The sequence below is a fragment of the Propithecus coquereli genome, unplaced genomic scaffold (assembly GCF_000956105.1).
Source record: "Propithecus coquereli isolate 6110/MARCELLA unplaced genomic scaffold, Pcoq_1.0 Scaffold128, whole genome shotgun sequence".
NCBI classification, from domain to species: Eukaryota; Metazoa; Chordata; class Mammalia; order Primates; family Indriidae; genus Propithecus; species Propithecus coquereli.
In genome coordinates, this window is record NW_012136969.1 from 366,790 (window position 1) to 385,802 (window position 19,013).

The following is a 19,013-nucleotide window of genomic DNA, read 5'->3' on the forward strand; positions in this document are numbered from 1 at the left end:
GGGGCCAGCGAGCGTGCCACACTGACTCAGGTGTGACACAGGTAAGGGGCATCACTCATGCATTGGCCCGTTCACTCACTGAACCAGTGCACATCACTGAACGCCTGCTGCACACTAGTGTGAACCAGAGCCAGCCCCTGCCTTGGCCCCGGAGGTGATGGGGAGGACAAACCAGAAACATGTAGGTTTCATCATTAAAAGCGCCCCCACTGGGTGATGAGCAGGGTGCACAGGACCCTGACCGTGCTAAGCTCTTGGCATGTGGCCTTGGGCTGTAGCTCGGAGTCAGCTGCAAGCGCTTGGAATTGTCAGTGCCTCCCATGCCCACTCAGGGAGGTGGTCCTGACTGGCATTTAGGGACCCTTCAGGTGGGGCAAGCCCCAAGAAGGGGGTGGGCTAGGGAGACTCACTCTTCAGGTGAAGCACCCCCAGGCCACCCACCCCCAAGGGCAGTTGACAACCCCTGGCTCCTGTGGCTATCGGAGTCTTAGCCTGACCAGCCCCTGGCTTCTGCCTACTCCCATATGCTCAGACACCTGTCCTCCTGTTGTTCTACCAGTATCACGGTGTGGCTTACCCAGGAGCGGTTCACCTGTACCCAAGTCCTGGGCTGGAGCCAGTTTCTCCCACCTGTCCCTAGGATGCAGGAAACACCGTCCAGCGTCTGCCCAGAGCCAGCCCAAGCAGTTGGCAGCTGGAGAAGCTGAGACGTGTGCTGTTATCTCTCTGCGTCCTGAGTGGAATTACCAAATGAGTGAGCCCTGCCAAGACAGAGAGAGGAAAGAGAACTCAATGTTCTTTTTCAGAGTTCAAAAATAGCCCTTTTTGAGTTTTGAGGAAGATCTAGACTTAAAAAAAAAAAAAAAAACAAGTTCCCCAGCGCTGAATCCAGCCTTGCCAATATCTACAAAGAATGAAGCAGCAGGCGATGATGTGCTGTTTTCTCCTCTCACCCTCCCCTGGTGACTGTGGGGTGTGCGAAACCAAGCGAGGGAGAAAGTCATGGCTATGTGCCTAGTGCTGGCCGGAGGGAATACTAGCTTCAGAACCACCAGGTATTCTGCGCATCAGTGGATATTTAGCTTGGCCTCTTCCCTCCTTCCTTCTTTCATCTTTTCTTCCTTCCTTATTTCCTTCCTTCCTTCCTTCCTTTTTGGAACCTTGATTTCCTCTGAGCTGCAAAATGTTACTTCCTCTTAGGCCTGCTATTAACATATATTACCTTTAGAATATATGATATCTGTCCCTAGAATTGCAATGTCGAGGGGGAAGTTTTAGAACTGCTAGTGACCTAGTGGGTGTGACTAGTAAGTTAGAAGGCACAAGAGTCCTTGCTGAGTGGGTTTGGCAAACCACTTCCCTTTTAAGTTTGCTGGAAAAGTAAGGAGTTGACAGCACCTGCCCTGGGTGCTTGTTGTAAAACTCAAACAGGGTTAAAACCTGAGAAATCGTGATGTGGCTGTTAAGTCCTATGGGAAGGTAAGAGATCAGCGTTCAAACACATTTCATTTTACAGGTGAGAAAATTGAGGCCCCCAAAGGAGAAGTGACCTGTACAGGGTTACCCAGAAAATTAATACGAAGCCCCAGGCTGAAACCCAGGTCTCCTTCCTCCGGTTCCCTGGCAGCTCCTTGTAACTTCCCTGCCTCTGCTCCCCTTTCTAGAGCACCACAGGAAGCTGGCATCTGAGCAGCAAATGCATCTTCCATTTTCCATCTCTATACTCTCTAAGCAAGACCAGCCGGCCATATGAGGTTACATCTTTCACAGGAGTCCCAACAACCTTTACCAACCTGAAAACCCAGCACATCCTAGAAGCACCCTGAGCCGCTGTGTGGGAGCTGCAGAGCCTGCTCCAGATGGGGACGCGTGGTGATCTGATTCACCTGCTGCTGACTCAGGCTCAGCTCCCGCTGCACACACGGACACAGCCTAAATTAAATCCCTGAGAGCTCAGAAAAGTGCAGATGCCTCTCTCCCTACCGGTTCTCCTTAGTGATGAACAGGCAAGTCTAATTTTAGCAGAGACTTTCAGAATGTGAGAAACAGAAGGGACTTTGAGATCATCTCATCTCGTGGTTCTTGATTTCCACCGAGCATCAACATCGCCCGAGGAGATTAAAAAAAAATCTCCGGAGATTCAGATCAGTTGGTCCAGAGTAGAGCTAGGCACTGATACTGTCTTTAAGCTCTCTGGGTGACTCGTATGTGCAGCCATGACTGACAACCACTGGTCCTGTCTCACTCCCTCACTGGCAGAGGAGGCTGATGCCCAGAGATGGGAGCGGACTCGCCCAAGGTCACACTGACATCAGAGGCATACTCAGGGCTGGAACTTGTGTGTCCTGACTCTTCATTAAGGGCTCTCATGTTGTCTCTCTAACTGGAAACCACATCTAATGAAATGGCTTGAGGATTTTAAAAAATCATCACCAAATATTTACCAAATATCTACTGTATTCTGAGGGAGGTGGAAGAGAGAGATAATAGTCTTCCCTGACTTCTAGAAGCCTACAGTCCTGTAGGGGAGCACAGGTATACAGATATCTCTAACACCAGGTAGACTCTGTGGCATAAGAAGGTCACCAGGTGCTGTGGGAGAACTGGAGAGGGACAGGGAGGAATCCAGGAAGACTCCCTGGAGGAGGAAGGGTTACTCCAAATCTTGAAGGGTGAGAGGTAGAGTTGTTAGATAAAATACAGGATGTCCAGTTGAATTTGAATCTCAGATAAATAATAAATAACTGTTTAATATATGTCCCCAATATTAAGATATACTAAAAAAAAGATTCGTGGTTTATATGAAATCCCCGTGGAGGTGTCTGTAGAGAACCACCAGCAGAAGGGACAGCACTGGCAGGAGCAGGAGCATCTACTGAGCAGGGACCGTCTGTGTGGCTAGAACAGAGAGAACATGGGAGGGACGAGGCTGTCGAGGCAGGGCCAGCCCAGGTAGGGCCCATGAAGCTGGGGTGTGGACTTGGCCCTACAAGCCACTGTCCTCCCATCTGGACACCTGCGACAGCCTCACGTTTCCCCAGGCCACATCCCTCTCTCCCCTTCGTAGTGAGTTCCCCACACACAGTTGGGTCGGGTCAGAATGTCTCGTCCCCGCTCCCCAGGCCGTACCTACTCCAGAGGGTTGGCAGCTTCAGGGGAGCAGTGTCAGCAATGGTGCTCAACCTTGGCTGCTCATTGAAACCATCCGGGGAGCTTCTAGAAATGCAGATGCCTGGGCCCGACCCCCAGAGATTTTGGGTTAGTTGCTCTGGGGCAGGCCTGGGCATCAGGAATTTCAAAAGACGCGCAACCAAATTGAGAGCCACCATAGAAAGCGGCTTCCCTGGCCCAGAGCATGTGCTCCGTGAGGGGGGTGGCGTCGTCGTTCTCCTTATCGCCACCACGTGTCCAGCTTCATCCTAGTCTTTCCTGCTCACCACCCTCCTCCCTCACTGTCCTGCCACTCACTGAACCTCAGGGCCTTCCCACCCGCCATCCCCTCTGCCTGGAATGTTCTATCTCCCTTCTCTTAACTTGGCCAACACTTACTCATCCTTCTCATCCCAAGGCCCTCTTTTATGTTCTCCCAAAAGACACTGAACTTTTCCTTTCCAACACTGGTCATTCTGTGCTCATATTTCAGTTGTGTGGGTACTTGCCTAGCGCCTCTCTCCCCAGCGCCACCAGTCACATGAGCAGGGACCTGGTCTTTCTCGTTCTCCACTGGCCGCCCCCCGCTCCCCCAGAGCCGGGCGCTCGATCAACGTTGAACAAATGAATGGGTGAAAAAACGGCTGAGCATGGGAGAGATGTGGTCAGATCGGCACTTCCAGAAGTACCTTTCTGGCTGCTGTGTGCTGAACATTAGGAGGTGGAGGGTAGGCGAAGGCCAAGGCCAGGGCACCGGTGATTACGCAGCTGTGATAATACGGCCAAGAAACGATCCGGCCTCAACCAGGACAGAGGTGCTGGAATGGGAGAGGGACACATCTGAGAGACACTGGGGCTGTTACATGGACGTGGGGGAGAAGGTGCCACATGACTGAGGTTGCACCCTGAGGGACACACAGGACGGCAGGGTGGAGCCAAAGAAAGAGGCCGTTGCTGGGAAAGAGTCATTCTGCTTTGGCCAAGTTGGCTGGGACGTGCCGGTGAGACATCAGGGGAGACCCAGGAATCTGAGGCCAGGCCTAGAGAAGTCTGGGCCAGGGATGGAGGTTTGAGAGTCACATAAATAGAGATGAGAGTAAAAATCAAATAAAAAGGTAGCGTTTTCCTGCAAGTGTTTCTTGCCATTTCTGCGAGCCAAAGTTCTAGGTGTGGAACATCAGTCCCCACGAGGCTCTTCTGCCTGGGAGAGGCGAGTCACGGGCCCTTCCCTTGTCCCCGCAGCGATCCTGGGCATGCACACGCTCATGAGCAACCAGCAGTACTACCAGGCCCTGGGCAGCAGCTCCATCGTGAACAAGGAGGGCCTCAACAGTGAGTACTCACCCCGCTGCCCGGCTCGGCCCCCAGCCCCAGCCCCGGCCTCGGACAAGAGAGCTGCCCTGGGCTTCTTGCTTCCTCTGTTCACCCGTGCTCTCTAGCTCTTTGCAGAAGTTTTAAAGTTTATGTAGCCGAATCTGTCTGTCTTTTCCTTTGAGCCTCCTAGGATTTGTGTCTAGCTTACAAAGGCCTTTTCCATCCCAATGTTATAAAAATATTGTCCTGTATTTTCTTCTAAACGTTTTAGAGGTTTCCTTCTTATGTTCAGCCTCTTAATCCACCTGGAGTTCCTGTTTGTGTGTGATGTGGGATGAGCTCAAACTGTCATTTTTTTTATGGATAGCCAATTGTCCCAATACCATTCCTTGCGAAATTTACCCTTTCACCACTGGTTTGGGCCTCCCCCTTTATCATAAATGTCCACACATCCACACGGGTCTGTTTCTAGGCGTCTCTTCTGTTCCACGAGGCCCTTTGTCCCTTCCTGTGCCAATGTCACATTGTCATAATGACTCCACCTCATTGTTCCAAGCTGGTGTTTTGGCCCCAAAGAGCAACGAAGGTGCCCATAGAATAATTATCCGTCCCGCTGGAAGACTGATGGATTTCCTTCCCAGCCAGGCTTCGTCTTAGCCTCACAAGAGCCCACTGAGCAGGGTAATGAGCACAGGTAGAATGACTACCCTGCTTCACAGATGAGACTATACCGGAGGTTCAGAGAGCTTAAGTCGTTTGCCCAGTTCTTGCAGGACGTCAGAGGCGGAGTCGGAGCACAGCCCCAGCCTGCTGGCTCCCTGGCAGGCTTCTTCCCACACCGAGCCCCGGCCCCAGACCCTGCCGCATGCAGCCTTCGCCTGTCTCTGAGCTCTGCCGAGGCTTCCTTTCAGAGTGTCTTTGTGCTGTTGAGAGAAAGTGATCCCCTGGTTTCTGTGAGCCACCTCCCTTTTGTCGGTCACTCCAGGTGTGATTAAACCCACACAATACAAGCCTGTGCCTGATGAGGAACCAAATTCAACAGACGTAGAGGAAACGCTGGAGAGGATAAAGAACAACGACCCGAAACTTGAAGAGGTTAACCTCAATAACATCCGGGTAAAGCCCTTTATTTCACTTCACCTCTGTGATGGGGGAGGGGCCGTGTCCCATGTCACCCAGGCGCAAACGGTCCAGGCCTGGCTGTGCAGCGTGAACAGGGTCCTGTTTGGGCTCTGAGTGTTTCCGAATCAGGAATAGGGGCAAATGCTTTACAAATGGTTTAAGAGGGGTGGACAGAGTAAGCAAGCACGCCCCACAGTCCTGGTTTCTTTCAGAGGACATCAGGCCCAGATGCTCACCATGGGCCAACCCGCTTCCATCTGGAAACCTGCCATGTTATTCAAAACACTGAGAGATTCTCTGAGATAAAACCGTGAGTCAGAGACACACTGCTGCACGGGATCTCAAGGCTGCAGACATCCAGTGCCCACCTGGCTTGGGGGTAACCCGAGCCCTGGGTGGCTCCTACCCCTGGACCATCACTGCCGGGGTATCATGTTCAGAGTCAACCTCATTTTACAGCCGGGGAAGGGAGCTGTTGGGCCAAATGTCCAAAGACCAAGCACTCTGCCTGAATCTCCGTGGATGCTTCCCATGTGACCCACCAGGGCAAGGGAGGGACACATGGACGGGCAGCCCCACCCAGGACAGGCTGCGGGAGGGGTTCAGAAGCAGGCACAGCTGTGAGCCCACCTGCTCAGCCCGGACGCCCGTGGATTAGTTCTGGGAGGGGTGGGAGCCAGACAAGCCCTGCTCCACTTTCTCTCCTTCTCCGCCTTCTTTTAAGTGGCTGCCAGCCCCACGGCACCATCAGATGGGAAACCTGCGTCCTAGTGTTCTCTCCACCTGCCCCCCATGCTCTGCTCCCACGGGAGCGAACGTGACTCTGAAATGAGAGATTGGTACAAACACAGCCACACTCTCAGGTGCCTTGGTTGTCTGCCGTGTGCCCCATGGGAGACCTGGCATAATTCGGGATCGTGCACTCAGGCAGTGAATACCACCTCAGAGCCGTGTGAGGGCCTGGAACCCGCTGTGAGGCCTCAGCCCCCTCCATGTCTCAGTTTCCCCTTTGTACCATGAGGCAGTTGGGCCAGATCAGTGGTTTGTACCTGAGAATATTAAAAAATATACATCAATGCCCAGGCCCACCCCCAGAGAGTCTGATTCTATTGGTCTAGGACAGATTTGAGCATCACCATTTTGTAAAAATCCCCAGGAGACTCTGATGTATCAGAGCAGAGACCCTTTGGGGTAAACGTCTCTCAGAGAGCACCTAGTACAACACCCCCCACCACAAGCTTTGCTTTCCAGGAACAGGCCCAGAGAGGGGAAGCGGCTTCCCCAGAGTCACACAGCCCGTGTGCCAATTGCTGGGGTGGAGGCCGAGCTCCAGCCCCCCCACACCCCCAGTCCTGAGCCCTTGGCATAATGCTCCTCCAGTCCCCACACCTTGATTCTTGCCTCTTCTCCGGCCTCCACGGGCACAGAGAGTTGCAGATTCTATATGAAACTTTCCAGTAGAATTTTCTCAATTTGTTTACCAGAAAGTTCTCTCCAAATTTCAGCCATCTGGGACAAAGCTGGAACCCTTTGCCCATTTGGCTTTTTGACCAGAAATTTGCTGGGGATCAGTGAGGAACCGGGCTACGAAGCGAGAGAGTTACTGCCGGTCTGCCTACTTTGGCCTGGCCCGCTGGGGGCTGCTGGTCACTCCCTGCTGCCCTTCTCTCTGCAGAACATCCCCATACCCACCCTCAAGGCGTACGCAGAAGCCCTGAAGGAGAACACGTACGTGAAGAAGTTCAGCATTGTGGGGACCCGGAGCAACGACCCCGTGGCCCACGTATGTACTTTCCCATCCTGCTGCGTCGAGGGTAGGGGTCCTGACGCGGCAGGGTTGATGCGTGTGGCCTCAGGACGGGTCGTACCCACACGAGAGCCCTGTGTGGTGTGGAGGAAGACACCCGCGAGGGGCAGTGGATGGAACGGCCGTCGCCAGCCCCACCTGCACCTCAGCCCGGGCAGTCCTCACACCACGCTGGCCTCAGACAGGCAGGGCTCCACCTTGCCTGGGAAGCACCTAGGGTTCAGAGAGGCCAGGCAACTCGCTTTGTCCAAAGTCACACAGCAAGCGAGGGGTGGGCCTGTGAGTCCAATGTGGTCACGTGACCACTCAGCACATCCATTTGGACAAAGGTCCACTCCTCCCTGTGCCTCAGTTTCTCCATCTCTGAAATCAATGTCTTCATCAGTGGGTCCCAGTGATCAACTTTGTTTGTCTTTTACTCATATCTCAAAAGATATTGCCAATCAAATTAAGTTGTACTTACTATAAAGTACCGTCAATTGTTTTTTAAAACAGCACTCAGCATATATTTATGGAGAGTCCATGCCCAGCACTGAATTAGGCTCTGGGAGTACAACTGTCACCCAACAGTCTCAGCTCCCACTGGTCCATCTGGCCAAGCAGACGACTGAAGGATAGCAATACATGTGATTACTACAATACTGATAGCAGGTAAAGAGTACAGGAATTAGCTTTCCAGGGCTAACAATGAACTATTTAGTAGCAATCAGTTCTTTTCTGATTTTTAAAATTTGTAGGGCAATGCTCTTCAATATTTTTGAAATAATAGAAATAGCTCACAGTCTCCCATTGCTGCCAGTGGGGAACCTCTGCATCAATGACCTCTGACCTCAGAAGGGCTCCAGTGGATCTTGAGTTTGCCCATAGCATCACAGCTGGCAAAGCCGCACACCCTGTACACTACTGTGTCATGGATCAGAAACCAAGCACCAGTCCACGAATGTGTTTAGGGCATGGACTCTGTGCCAGACCAGCAGCCGATCTCAGCCGTGCGTACCAGTACGCCCTTGTCAACTACCGAAACGCTCGTGGGCCAGTTGGTGAATCTGGTGCCAGAGCTCTGCAGGTGCCCCCACTGCCTGCCCCAGCTCTTCTCCTGGGCCCTGGTTTCTCCGCTGTGATCCAGCACACAAGGGGTTAACACCTGGCATGACAGGGCCTCCAGGACCTGCTCAGCCACCAGCATGTCCAGCTGGATCAGTCTGGCAAATTGCCTACTGATTGTTATTAAGATTATTTTTGATGATTAGGCCAGGCCAGACCTTCCCTGGGAGCAGGGGTTTCTGTGGAGGGCACAGAGAGGACACTGACTAGGGGACTGGATCCCTCCCCTCTGGAGGGCAGCCTACTCAGAGAGACAGACATGATCACAGAGGAAGCCGACATGCCACCCCAGGGGCACACTGAAGTAGGGGGTGGAGAAGTTGGTGAGGATCTCAACACGGAGGGCTTCCTGGGAGCTGAGCTTCTCCAAGGGTGTCAGCAAGGCGGGTGCCATGGGGCAGGCATTCCTGGCTCAGAGTGTCATCTCAGACAGCAGGGCCCACCAGTCAGTATGTCCTGGGCCTATCAGCTGCTGGTGTCTTCTTTCCTCCATGACACATCGTTTCCACCAGCTGCTAATTACCTCATTTCCTTCAGAGGCTCTGATTGTCATCGACACCCCCTGGCTGAGTGCCTCAGAAACGTGCTAGGGGCCACCTAAGCTCCTCTCCTCCAGTTTGCCCTGGTCACTTGCCCAGTGGGGTGGTTTCCCAGGCTTCCCTCCTGTGCTCTCTGGTGCTCAGATGAAGAGAACGATGTCTCCATGGAATTTTAAGAGGGCAACAGAAGGGACAAGTGGGGCGTATGTAGGGGAGGTTGACACTTCCCTGGCCACTCAGTGAACACTGCCTGAGGACCTACTATGTACTAGATATCGTGTGGGCCCTGTGGGCGACATGGGATGAATAGGGTGCATTTCAGCTCACCAAGAGTGCACAGTCTAGTGGTAGACAGCAGAATGAAAACTTGGAACAGAGGAACACAAGACCCGTAAGGGAGGTATGGATGGATTTGACAAGGGTTTAAAAGAGCAGGCCCCAGCGGGCTGAGAATGTCAGCAAAAGCCCTTGGAGAAAGGGGCATTGAGAGTGGCCTTGAAGGATGGGCCAGGTTTGGACGAGGGAAACAGAAAGGGAAGGGATTCCAGGTGGTAGGGATGGAATGGGCAGAGGCAAAGTGGAGGGAATCACTGAGCATGCATGGGGAGCTGTGAGTGGCCCCCCTGAAATCGAGCAGTGGGTGTTGACGCTGGACAGGGAAGAAGAACCAGGTCATATAAGCTTTAGATGCAGCCTAAGCAGTGCAGAATTCTCCAGTAGGGGTTCGGGAGCCATGACAGGTTGGAGGGAAGGGTGGACACAGTCAGAGTTGGGTTTGGTGAAGGAAGTAGTGGAGATCGTCTTTCTATTCCCCCTGGTGTCTTAAGATCTACCCAAGAGGGCCTCCAGCCTTGCTCAGGGTGACTCACGGGTACCCCTGCTTTTCTTCTGTGGTTCAAGGCCCTTGCTGAGATGCTCAAGGTGAACAAGATATTGAAGACACTGAACGTGGAATCCAACTTCATTTCTGGGGCTGGCATCCTGCGCCTGGTGGAAGCCCTCCCATATAACACTTCCCTGGTGGAACTGAAAATCGATAACCAGGTGAGATGGGCAGGGGTCTCCTCAGGGCCGTTACTGAATGCAGCTCGCCTGTCCGCACGTTCCAGCAGGCTGCCAGGCAAAGCAGGTGATGCTGAGTATGGAAGCTCAGAGCCCCGCTTTGAGGGACCTTGCAGGTTGTCTAATCCATACCCTCCACTATGCTCCCCTTCTTTCTTACCCTGTGTGCTCTTCCAGTTCTGCTTGTAACCCCCATGCGATGGGGGGCTTGCTCCCTACCTACATAATCCCATCCATTCTTAGGCAGTGAGAATATCCTTCCTTGTATCCAGTAGAAATCAGCTCCCTATCAGTCCTGCTTGTTGGGCTTAGTTTTATTCTCTGCCACCCCCAGGACATCTGGTGTACACAACTCATCAACCACTGGACTCTTCTTCGCCAAGCCAAATATCCCCACTTTCTCCTATCACCCCCCATTCAGTGGGGCTTTTGAGTCTTCTAGCCATTTAGGTTACTCTTTAGGCAAATTCTAGTTTGTATCTTTAGGGAATTACTGTTTCTCTGTGACTTCTGTGGTTCGATCATTTATCTGCAGGACAACTGTTTCAGTTCCAACTTTCTAAGAGGATGCTAATAACATGTTGTGTGTTACATGTGTTCAGGGTCTACTGTGGGCCAGACTCTGTGCCGCTGTGCTGCGCACCTTACACTCAACATCTCTGATCTTCACAACATCCTGCAGGGTGTGTGGTATCATGAGTCTCGGTTTGCAGAAAACAGCTCAGACAGGCTAAAGACAAGCAGCTTTTCAGGGTCACAGAGTTAACACTTCGGAAGCAGAATTTGAATCCAAGTCTCTCTGACACCCAAACTCACACTTGTTCCACTACAGCACGTTGCCTTTGATACTAAAATGCTTTCTTCTTTATGGATGGGGAAATTCAGTTCTTTTATTGCCCCTACGTGAAAATTTTTGCTGAATGGTCATATAAATGTATGCATAGGAAAAAGATTGGAAGAAAATATTATAAAATTGTAAACAGTGGTTATAACTGAGTGAGATTATTGGTACTTTTAAACATTTTTATTGTAAAATGTGGCAAACATACAGAAAAATGCATAAAACTTAAATGGATAGCTTAACAAATCATAATAGGCACGCTACCCTCTCCAGGTCAAAAACTAAAATATTACCAGCCTCCAAAAGACTTTGTCCCTTCTGAATCACAAGCACTCACTCTCATGCCTCCGTGCCTTTCCCTCCTCCTGCAGTTGTCCTCCCCAGCCCCTACCCACTCCTCTGCTACTGGGTTCAGGTGAAACTTCTCTTTCCCCAGTGGTGTTCTAGAGGTAGCTTGAACCAGCTTGCAGAGCTAATTGTGCACATCTCTTCCCAACTCCATTGATGACACATTGGTACCTCGAAATTGCCCATGGTAGGTGGGAATATTTACACTATGGAAATTGGCAAACCACAAATCAGGGCTTTTTTTGTTTGTTTTTTTTTTTGAGAGCCAGGGTACCACTGCCTTCCCCCACTAGCCTGCCATAGCTCTTCCAAGCCTCCACCCAGAGAGAGTTAGGTGCTCCTTCCTCTGGGTGCCCATAGAACCTCAGCTTCCCTGTGAGCTTCCCAGAAGCTGGTACTTTGTCTGAGTCATCTCCATAGCCCAGTGCCCAGCTCAGGACCTGGCCCTGCAGAGGTGCTTGGTAAGCAAGGTTGCCCCGGATGGTTGTGCATATTGTTCACTGCACAATGAGGTGGCAGAGAGCAAAATTCATCCCACAGTCCTCTCTGCAGCCTGTGTGCCTCCGAATGGGGCTTTGTTCACCCAGAGAGGACCCTTTTTTCTAATTCATGTAAAGTAGTCAGTGAGCTAGCAGCAGCCCTGTTGTGCATTTGCTGCATGGGACTCCTAGCATCTCCAGCATGCCAGTGGCCTTGCTGCTGCATTAGTTATTCCCAGCCCCTCCCCACCTCCATCCTTTCTGCCCGCTCCCTGGGCCATTGCTGACTCTGCTCCACTGGAGGCAGGAGGGGCAGAGCACAAAGGCATGCAACAGGCTTGGCAGCAGCCCTAGGCCAGGCTCTGGGATCGGCTACTCATGTGACTCCAGGCCTGGCCAGGCAGGGAGTCAGGGTCTACCCAGAGTTCGCTGAAACCTGACTCCCAGGGCAGAATGGTAGCCAAAGAGGACCAGGAGCACTGGCCTCAGGTCATTGTGGTGGCAGCTGCCAGGGAGCTGCCCCCTTCCCTCTCGTTGCCATCCCCCCAGAGCCCAAGATGGAGCCAGTGCTAACCAGTGCCCTCACCTGGCTGAATGCCCTCGTGCAAGGACATCCACTTCCCTGAGCCTCGGTTTCCTCATTTTAAATTGGGGATAATAAGAATCTCTACTTCTAAGGAAATAATGTAAACTCTGAAGTTGGTAGTCTTTAGAACTCTAGCGAGTTCACACGTTATTCTAAAGGTTAATTCACTGAGCAGGTGCCATGAGTCAGGACCCACATTGGGTGCTCTGTATCTATTATCTCATTTAATGCTCACGAATACTCTGTAAGTGGGTATTACAACCCTCTCCCATGTTATAGGTGGGGAGACCGAGTGCCAGGCAGGTTATGAAACCTGCGCAAGATCACACAGGAAGTAAGGGAACAGGGATCAGGGAGGGCTTCTTGGAAGAAGTGGAATTGGAGATAAACCCATAGGGTAGAAAGTGTCTCAGAAGGTGAAATGGAGGCTGCAGCATCCCAGGTGCAGGGAGCCACAGAAATAAAGAGAAATAGGGAACGCATGGCGCACATCCGAACAAGCCACCTGGTTCCCCCAGAGGAAGGCCAGAAAGGGAGCTGGGAGACGCAGAGCTTTGAATGGGTAGGTTTAGGGAAAGTGGGCTGTGGCCGTGCTCTGGGAAGATGGTTCTGGCTGGATAGAAGAGGACTGGGGGTCAGGAGAGGGCTTCAGGGCCTGGGAGACCAGCAGGGGGCTGTGGCCGCCAGAATGAGGGGGCTGTGGGGACGGTGCCTGCCTAACTGGGGATGAGCCTGGTGGGGCAGGGGCTGGAGGCAGGTCTTGGGGAGGGGGCTTCGCTGACCCGGGCTCAGGGGAAAGCTGCCCACGCCTCTCACCACACGTCCCAGGAGGCCTGGGCAGAGCAAGCCGCTTCCCATCAGGTGCCCAGCGTGGGCTGGGGGATGTGGGGGAGTGTGACACAGAGTGTGAGTGGCATTTGATTTATTCTTCATTCTTGCTTAGTCACAAGGGTCCTTGATGGCCAAAGCTTTTTCCTCAATCCTTGCGCTTGTAACCTGTGTTGGTGAGTCTCTGCCCTCCTTTCTCCTTATACGGCCAAAGAGAGGGACTTGGGGCGCTCTACCCAGGGCGACGTGGAGCCGCGCAGGCTGGCTCGGGACACGGTTTGAACCAAGACTCTTTGTTTACTCAGCCAGTCTCTCCTCATCTCCAAGCAATGTTCTGTTGCCCCTGAAGCTGCCCGACCGCAGCGAGGGTGGGAAGTGGCAGAGGGCGCCCTGACCTGGAGCTGAAGGTCACGGGTTAGGTTAGCGGCAGAGCTGGGCTGGTACAGATGTATCCCGGCTACGTTTAAGGATGGGCAGGAGAGACCTGTCAGCCCCGAGGGAGGCTGCAGGCCCGACCCATCCCAACCAGACCACGTCCACATGGGGATTCTATTCCCCTCCGATTCACCTCCTAACCCCAGACAGAGCTGCCCCTTCAGACCCTTCCCAGGACTCTCAGGGCGCAGAGGAACCTGCTCCTCAGAACAGACAAGGCCCGAAAACATGACCTCCTCAAAGGAAGATATGCACAATGTCCAGGGGCTACTGGCCAGATTCCCCAAGTTTCATTCCAATATTTGACAATGAAGATGTGCGTGGCTTTTTTCACTCAACATCGTCTGTGAGTGTATCAGTTATCTACAGCTGTGTAACAAATTGTCCCCCTATTTAGCAACTTAATCGGCCTCCAAGTCCTGGCATCAAACAACAATAAGCATGTATTAGCTCTCTGTTTCCAAGAGCCAGGAATCCAAGAGCAGCTTGGCTGGCCGACTTCTCCCAGAGTGAGTGACCACGACGGAGGAACTGCTTGCAAGCTGGCCTCACGTGGTGCTGGAAGGAGGCCTCAGCATCTTGCTGTGTGGCCTCACCCAGTGTACAAAGTGAGCTTCTTGCTGTTTATGGTGCCTCTGGCCAGAATGAGGGTCTCAGAGCCAGCAGCTCCAGGTCACGGCTCGTAACACCTAAGGCGTTGGTTGGTTGTTTCGTCCTCAGACCTTTGTGGAAAAGGTGTGAGGTCACAGAGCTGTCACATACTGCTGAAGGGCACGCCTGCCCACTTTTGCAGCCTTTTGGCAGGGCAGTCACAGTTTTAATTCAAACGTGTCTATATTTCAACCCAGCAAATACACATCTCCATAGCCAGCCCAAAGGACACTCCCTCCCTCCCCTGCCGAGTCCACTGCCGCGCTGTTTGTAGCAGGGAAAGATGGAAGCAACCTGAGTACCCGTCTACGCTAGGGCATCTCGTGAAGCTGTTGAAAGGATTGAGATTGTTCTCTATGCACTGGCTTAGAAAGATCTCCGTAAAATATTAAATAAAAAAGGCAAGTTGCAGAACAATAAGTATAGTATGAATCCATTTAGAGAAAAAAAAAGTACCACAAAACAAACCCGTGTACATTTCTGTCCTATATTTCAAACACAGAAACACACCCATTGGCTGTGGTGATTCCTTCTATAGAAAGGGGGTGGGATTAGGAATAAATGGAGTGAAGGGAGAGGCGTTTATTTGGCTTGATCTGTTTAGTGTCATATGAATTTATAATAATGAGGTTCTATTTATTCACAAGTGATTTATTTAATTCTCAAGCAAATCTGGGGGGGCGAGGGCAGGAAGAGTTCTTCCCCAACCACCCTCTCCCTGGCTCTGCTGCCCAGCACTGCTGTTGCCAGTTCTGACATGACCGGTCCCTTGATATCTCCCCTGGGGGCTTCTGTCAAGGTCACCCTCCTGATTTGTTTAGGCCATCCAAACAAGCTATTCATAGGCTCACAGGCCCAGAGGCCTCAAAAGTCATGGGGCCTAAGCCTTCCCCATTCATGATATCTAGGGAGACCCTTAGGAGAGGTGGTCTGCCCTCTATTTACATACCTCCAGGGACAGGCAGTTCACTACCTTCCCAGTTCCTTCTAATGGCCAGATCACAGTCCTGCGCGCTGAGCCAAACACTGTCTGCCTGTAGCTCCTCTCGTCAGACCTACTTCTGCCTTCTGAGCTTCCTCAGAGGCTCTCAAATGAGGTGGCAACCCACACAGGCCCCAGAGAAAACTGCCTGTGTTCAAATCTTGGTTCTGCAACTGACCACTTCTGTGCTTCATTTTTCTTACCTGTAAAATGAAAATTATGATAATAGTGCATGTTCCACAGGTTGATAGTAAGGAGAAGATGAGTTAGCTTTTGTAAAATGCTTATGATATTGTTTGGCACATAGTAATCACTAACTAATAAGTCACTTGAAAAACAGGTAAGAGACTGATTTTCAGTGCTGACTCCCAGCCACTGCCTCTTCTCTTGTCTGTGATGTGAGTGAGTGCTTTTAGTCTCAGAGTCCCTAGAGTTGGAGAAGGAAGCAAGGACAACGTTTGCTTGAGGTTTAAGATGCACGCACGTTTTCTATTTTACTGCGTAATGGAAAAATAACAGTTGAGGTCCAAAATGAGCACTCCAGGAAGATTGGCTGTGGTTATCTAATGGAATCCTGCACCCTCTCACACACACACAGACACGTCCGCGTGCATCCCAGGGGTATTGGACACTACTTTGAGAACCTGGGGCCTGGAGGATCCTCTGCAGTCCTTCCAGCCTCTCAGGTCAAGGTCAAGCCTTGGCTCTGTCATGAGTAAGCTGAGGGAGCACAGTCCAGGTTCCTTCTATACCTGGGCTCAGTTTACTCATCTCACAGATGGAGACTCTGGGTCCTGCCTGCTAACCTCCCGGGGATGTAGACAGGTTGAATGGAAGCAATTCATGTTAAGGGGCTTTGTACTCTGGACCGAGCCTAAGTAGTGTCAGCTTCACAGAGGCAGCTCTCGAAGTCCCTGGTAGCCCCTTCACTCGGGAGACCAGCGCCCTGAGACTAGCCCAGCCTGAGCTCTAGCAGGGCTTCTTTAGCAAGTGACCTCAAGGAGAGGCCAGGCTTTCTGCTAACTGGGGCAGGTGGAGGGAGCTGCCAGTTCCTTCTTGGGGCCTCAGATGGTTGCTGCACGGTCTGCCAGGCCAGGCTGGCCAGTGCCCAGGGCTGTGCTGAGTCCTCCAAGGACAGGCCTGAGCTCTTCTCAGCATTCTCGGGAGTCTTGCTAGATGGGCTGGTGGAATTTCACCAGTGTCCCTCTGCCTGCCACTGTTGGCTTTCCTGGCCCCATCTGAACCCAGATGAGCTCTGGTGAACTCAAAATACCTGGGAGGAGTTCTCAGTCCTGAGTCTCAACTGCGGTTCACACTTGTCTGTTGGGGTGCTGGCTGATATATGCACTATCCCCCCCATGCTGCTGTGCACCAAGCGTGTTCCTGTTTCCTCCTTCAGTTCAATTCCACAAACCTTGACCGAGAGACACTGTATACCACGTGCTATCCAGGAGCTCAGAGTCTTGAGCAGCACTGTCCAACAGAACTTTCTGTGTTGATGAAAATGTTCTCTGTCCTGACCAATATGGTAGCCACTAGCCAGTGGCTACTGAGCACTTAAAATGTAGCTAATGAAACTGAAGAACTGAACTTTAAATTTTATTTTATTTTAATTATTTAGATTTAAAGAGCCACATGGAGCTAGTAGCTACTGTACTAGACAACACAGGTCTAGTTGGAGAGACAGATATGGTGGAGGCAGGTGACCCAAGTGAGGCAGAGGGTCTGGGCCAGGTGTGGAGAGGGACAGCCAGTGTACCGCTTGAGTATGGGATGAGGAGAGATCATTTCCTGGGATTGGCATCAGGAAAGGCCTCGTGGGAATTTGCAATGGGTATTAAAGCACTAGGGATACACAGACGGGTGAACGTAGGAGGTAAGAGCATTCCACGTGGAGGGAGGAGAGCACAGAGCTTCCGGGAGTAGCTCTCTGCCTGCACCAGGTGCATGGACCAGACCGCCAGAGGCAACAGGCTGCGTAAGAAACGAGAGAGAAAGGGGAAGCAAGGACTCCACTGTGCAGGGCCTCGACTGCCAGGCCGAGGAGGTGGGGGTTCACCCTGCTGAGTTATTGAGGGAATGAACTGAGATCATGCAAGTTGGGCATGAGGCCGGGCCTGGAACATAGTGAGCTCTCAGGAAACAATGGCAGTGGGAGCCATTGGTGCTGGTCGTGTGTTTCCGTTTGCTTTCTACATCTGTGTTTTTAATTATACTTTTTTATTTTGAGACAACTGTAGATTAGTATGCAGTTGTAAGAAATAATACAGAGAGATCCTTTGTACTCTTTACCTAGTTTCCCTCAATGGGAACTTTAGTTCCATGTCACAGCCAGGATGGTAACATTGATACAGTCAATGTTACTGTTTCCATCATCACAAAGACCCCTCACGTGGTTCTTCTATAACCAACTCACCTGTCTCCTCCCACCTCCTTTAACCCCTGGCAACCACTAACCTGTTTCCCATTTTAATATTTTTGTCATTTCAAAATGTTAAATAAATGAAATAATATTCTATATAACCATTTTGGATTGGCTTTTTTTTTTTTTTTTCACTCGACATAATTCTCTGGAGATTCATCCAGGTTGTTGCAGGTAGCAAGTTTGCTCCTTTTAACTGTTGAGTAGTATTCCACGGTATAGATGACCACCCAGCTGTAAGGACATCTGGGCCATTTCTAGGTTTGTCTATTACAAATGAAGCTGCTATAAACACTCATGTATAGGTTTTATATAAACATGCATTTTTATTTCTCCGGGATAAATACCCAGGAGTCCATTCGCTGTGTCCCATGATAGTTGCATGTTTAGATTTTTAAGAAGCTGACCAACTGTTGTTCCCAGTGACTGTGCCATTTCCATACCCACTGGTAGTATGTGATGAACCAGCTTCTCCGCATCCACACCAGCATTTGGTGTGTCTCTGTGTTTTATTGTAGCGATTCTGATAGGTGTGTGGTGATACCGCACTGTGATTTGATTTGCATTTCTGTGATGGGTAATGATGTTGGACATCTTGTCATGTGATTGTTTGCAGTGTGTACATCCTCTGCAGAGAAATGTCTCTTCCTAGCTTTTCCCCATTTTGTAATGGGATTGTCTGTTTGTTACTGTTGAGTTTCTTTGACACATAGTTTATATACCACACAATTCATTCTTTTAAAGGATACAATTCAGTGTTTTTAAATATATTCACAAGGTTGTGCAACCATCACCACTATCTAATTCTAGAACATTTTTATCACTCAAAAAAGAAACGCCATACCCATTAGTTCTCACGCCACATTCTCCCCTCCCCCATCCCTGGCAACCACAAACCGCCTTTCCATCTTTATCTATTTTCCTGATCTGGATGTTTTATATAAATGGAATCATACAATATATTAATATGGCTTTTATGTCTGGCTTCTGTCATTTAGCATAATGTTCTCAAGGGTCATGAATGTTGTAGCACATATCAGAACTTCATTCCTTTTATGGCTGAATAATACTCTACCATATGGATCTACCACATTTTGTGTATCCATTCACCAGTGAAAGGACATTTGTGTTGTTTACACTTTGGGCTATTGTGAATAATGCTGCCATGGGCATTCATGCGCAAGTTTTTGTGCACACGTATGTTTTCATTTCTTTTCCACCTAGGAGTGGAACTGCTGGGTCATATAATATGTCTGTGTTTATCTTTTCCAAACTGTTTTCCAATGCATTTGCACCATTTTATTAATATATTCCCACCAGCAATGTATGTGGGTTCCACTTTC

The 19,013-nt window shown here is 50.9% G+C and overlaps 1 protein-coding gene across 1 annotated transcript in view; it reads left to right on the forward strand.

Annotated features, from left to right (window-relative positions):
• The window catches only part of TMOD1 (tropomodulin 1), a 78,907-nt gene that overhangs the window by 48,564 nt on the left and 11,330 nt on the right, over positions 1-19,013 (forward strand). Inside the window, exons 5-8 of the mRNA XM_012638300.1 lie at positions 4,393-4,482; positions 5,450-5,580; positions 7,262-7,369; positions 9,937-10,080. Coding sequence (XP_012493754.1) covers positions 4,393-4,482; positions 5,450-5,580; positions 7,262-7,369; positions 9,937-10,080 — 473 coding nt within the window. The remainder of the gene's footprint in view (positions 1-4,392; positions 4,483-5,449; positions 5,581-7,261; positions 7,370-9,936; positions 10,081-19,013) is intronic.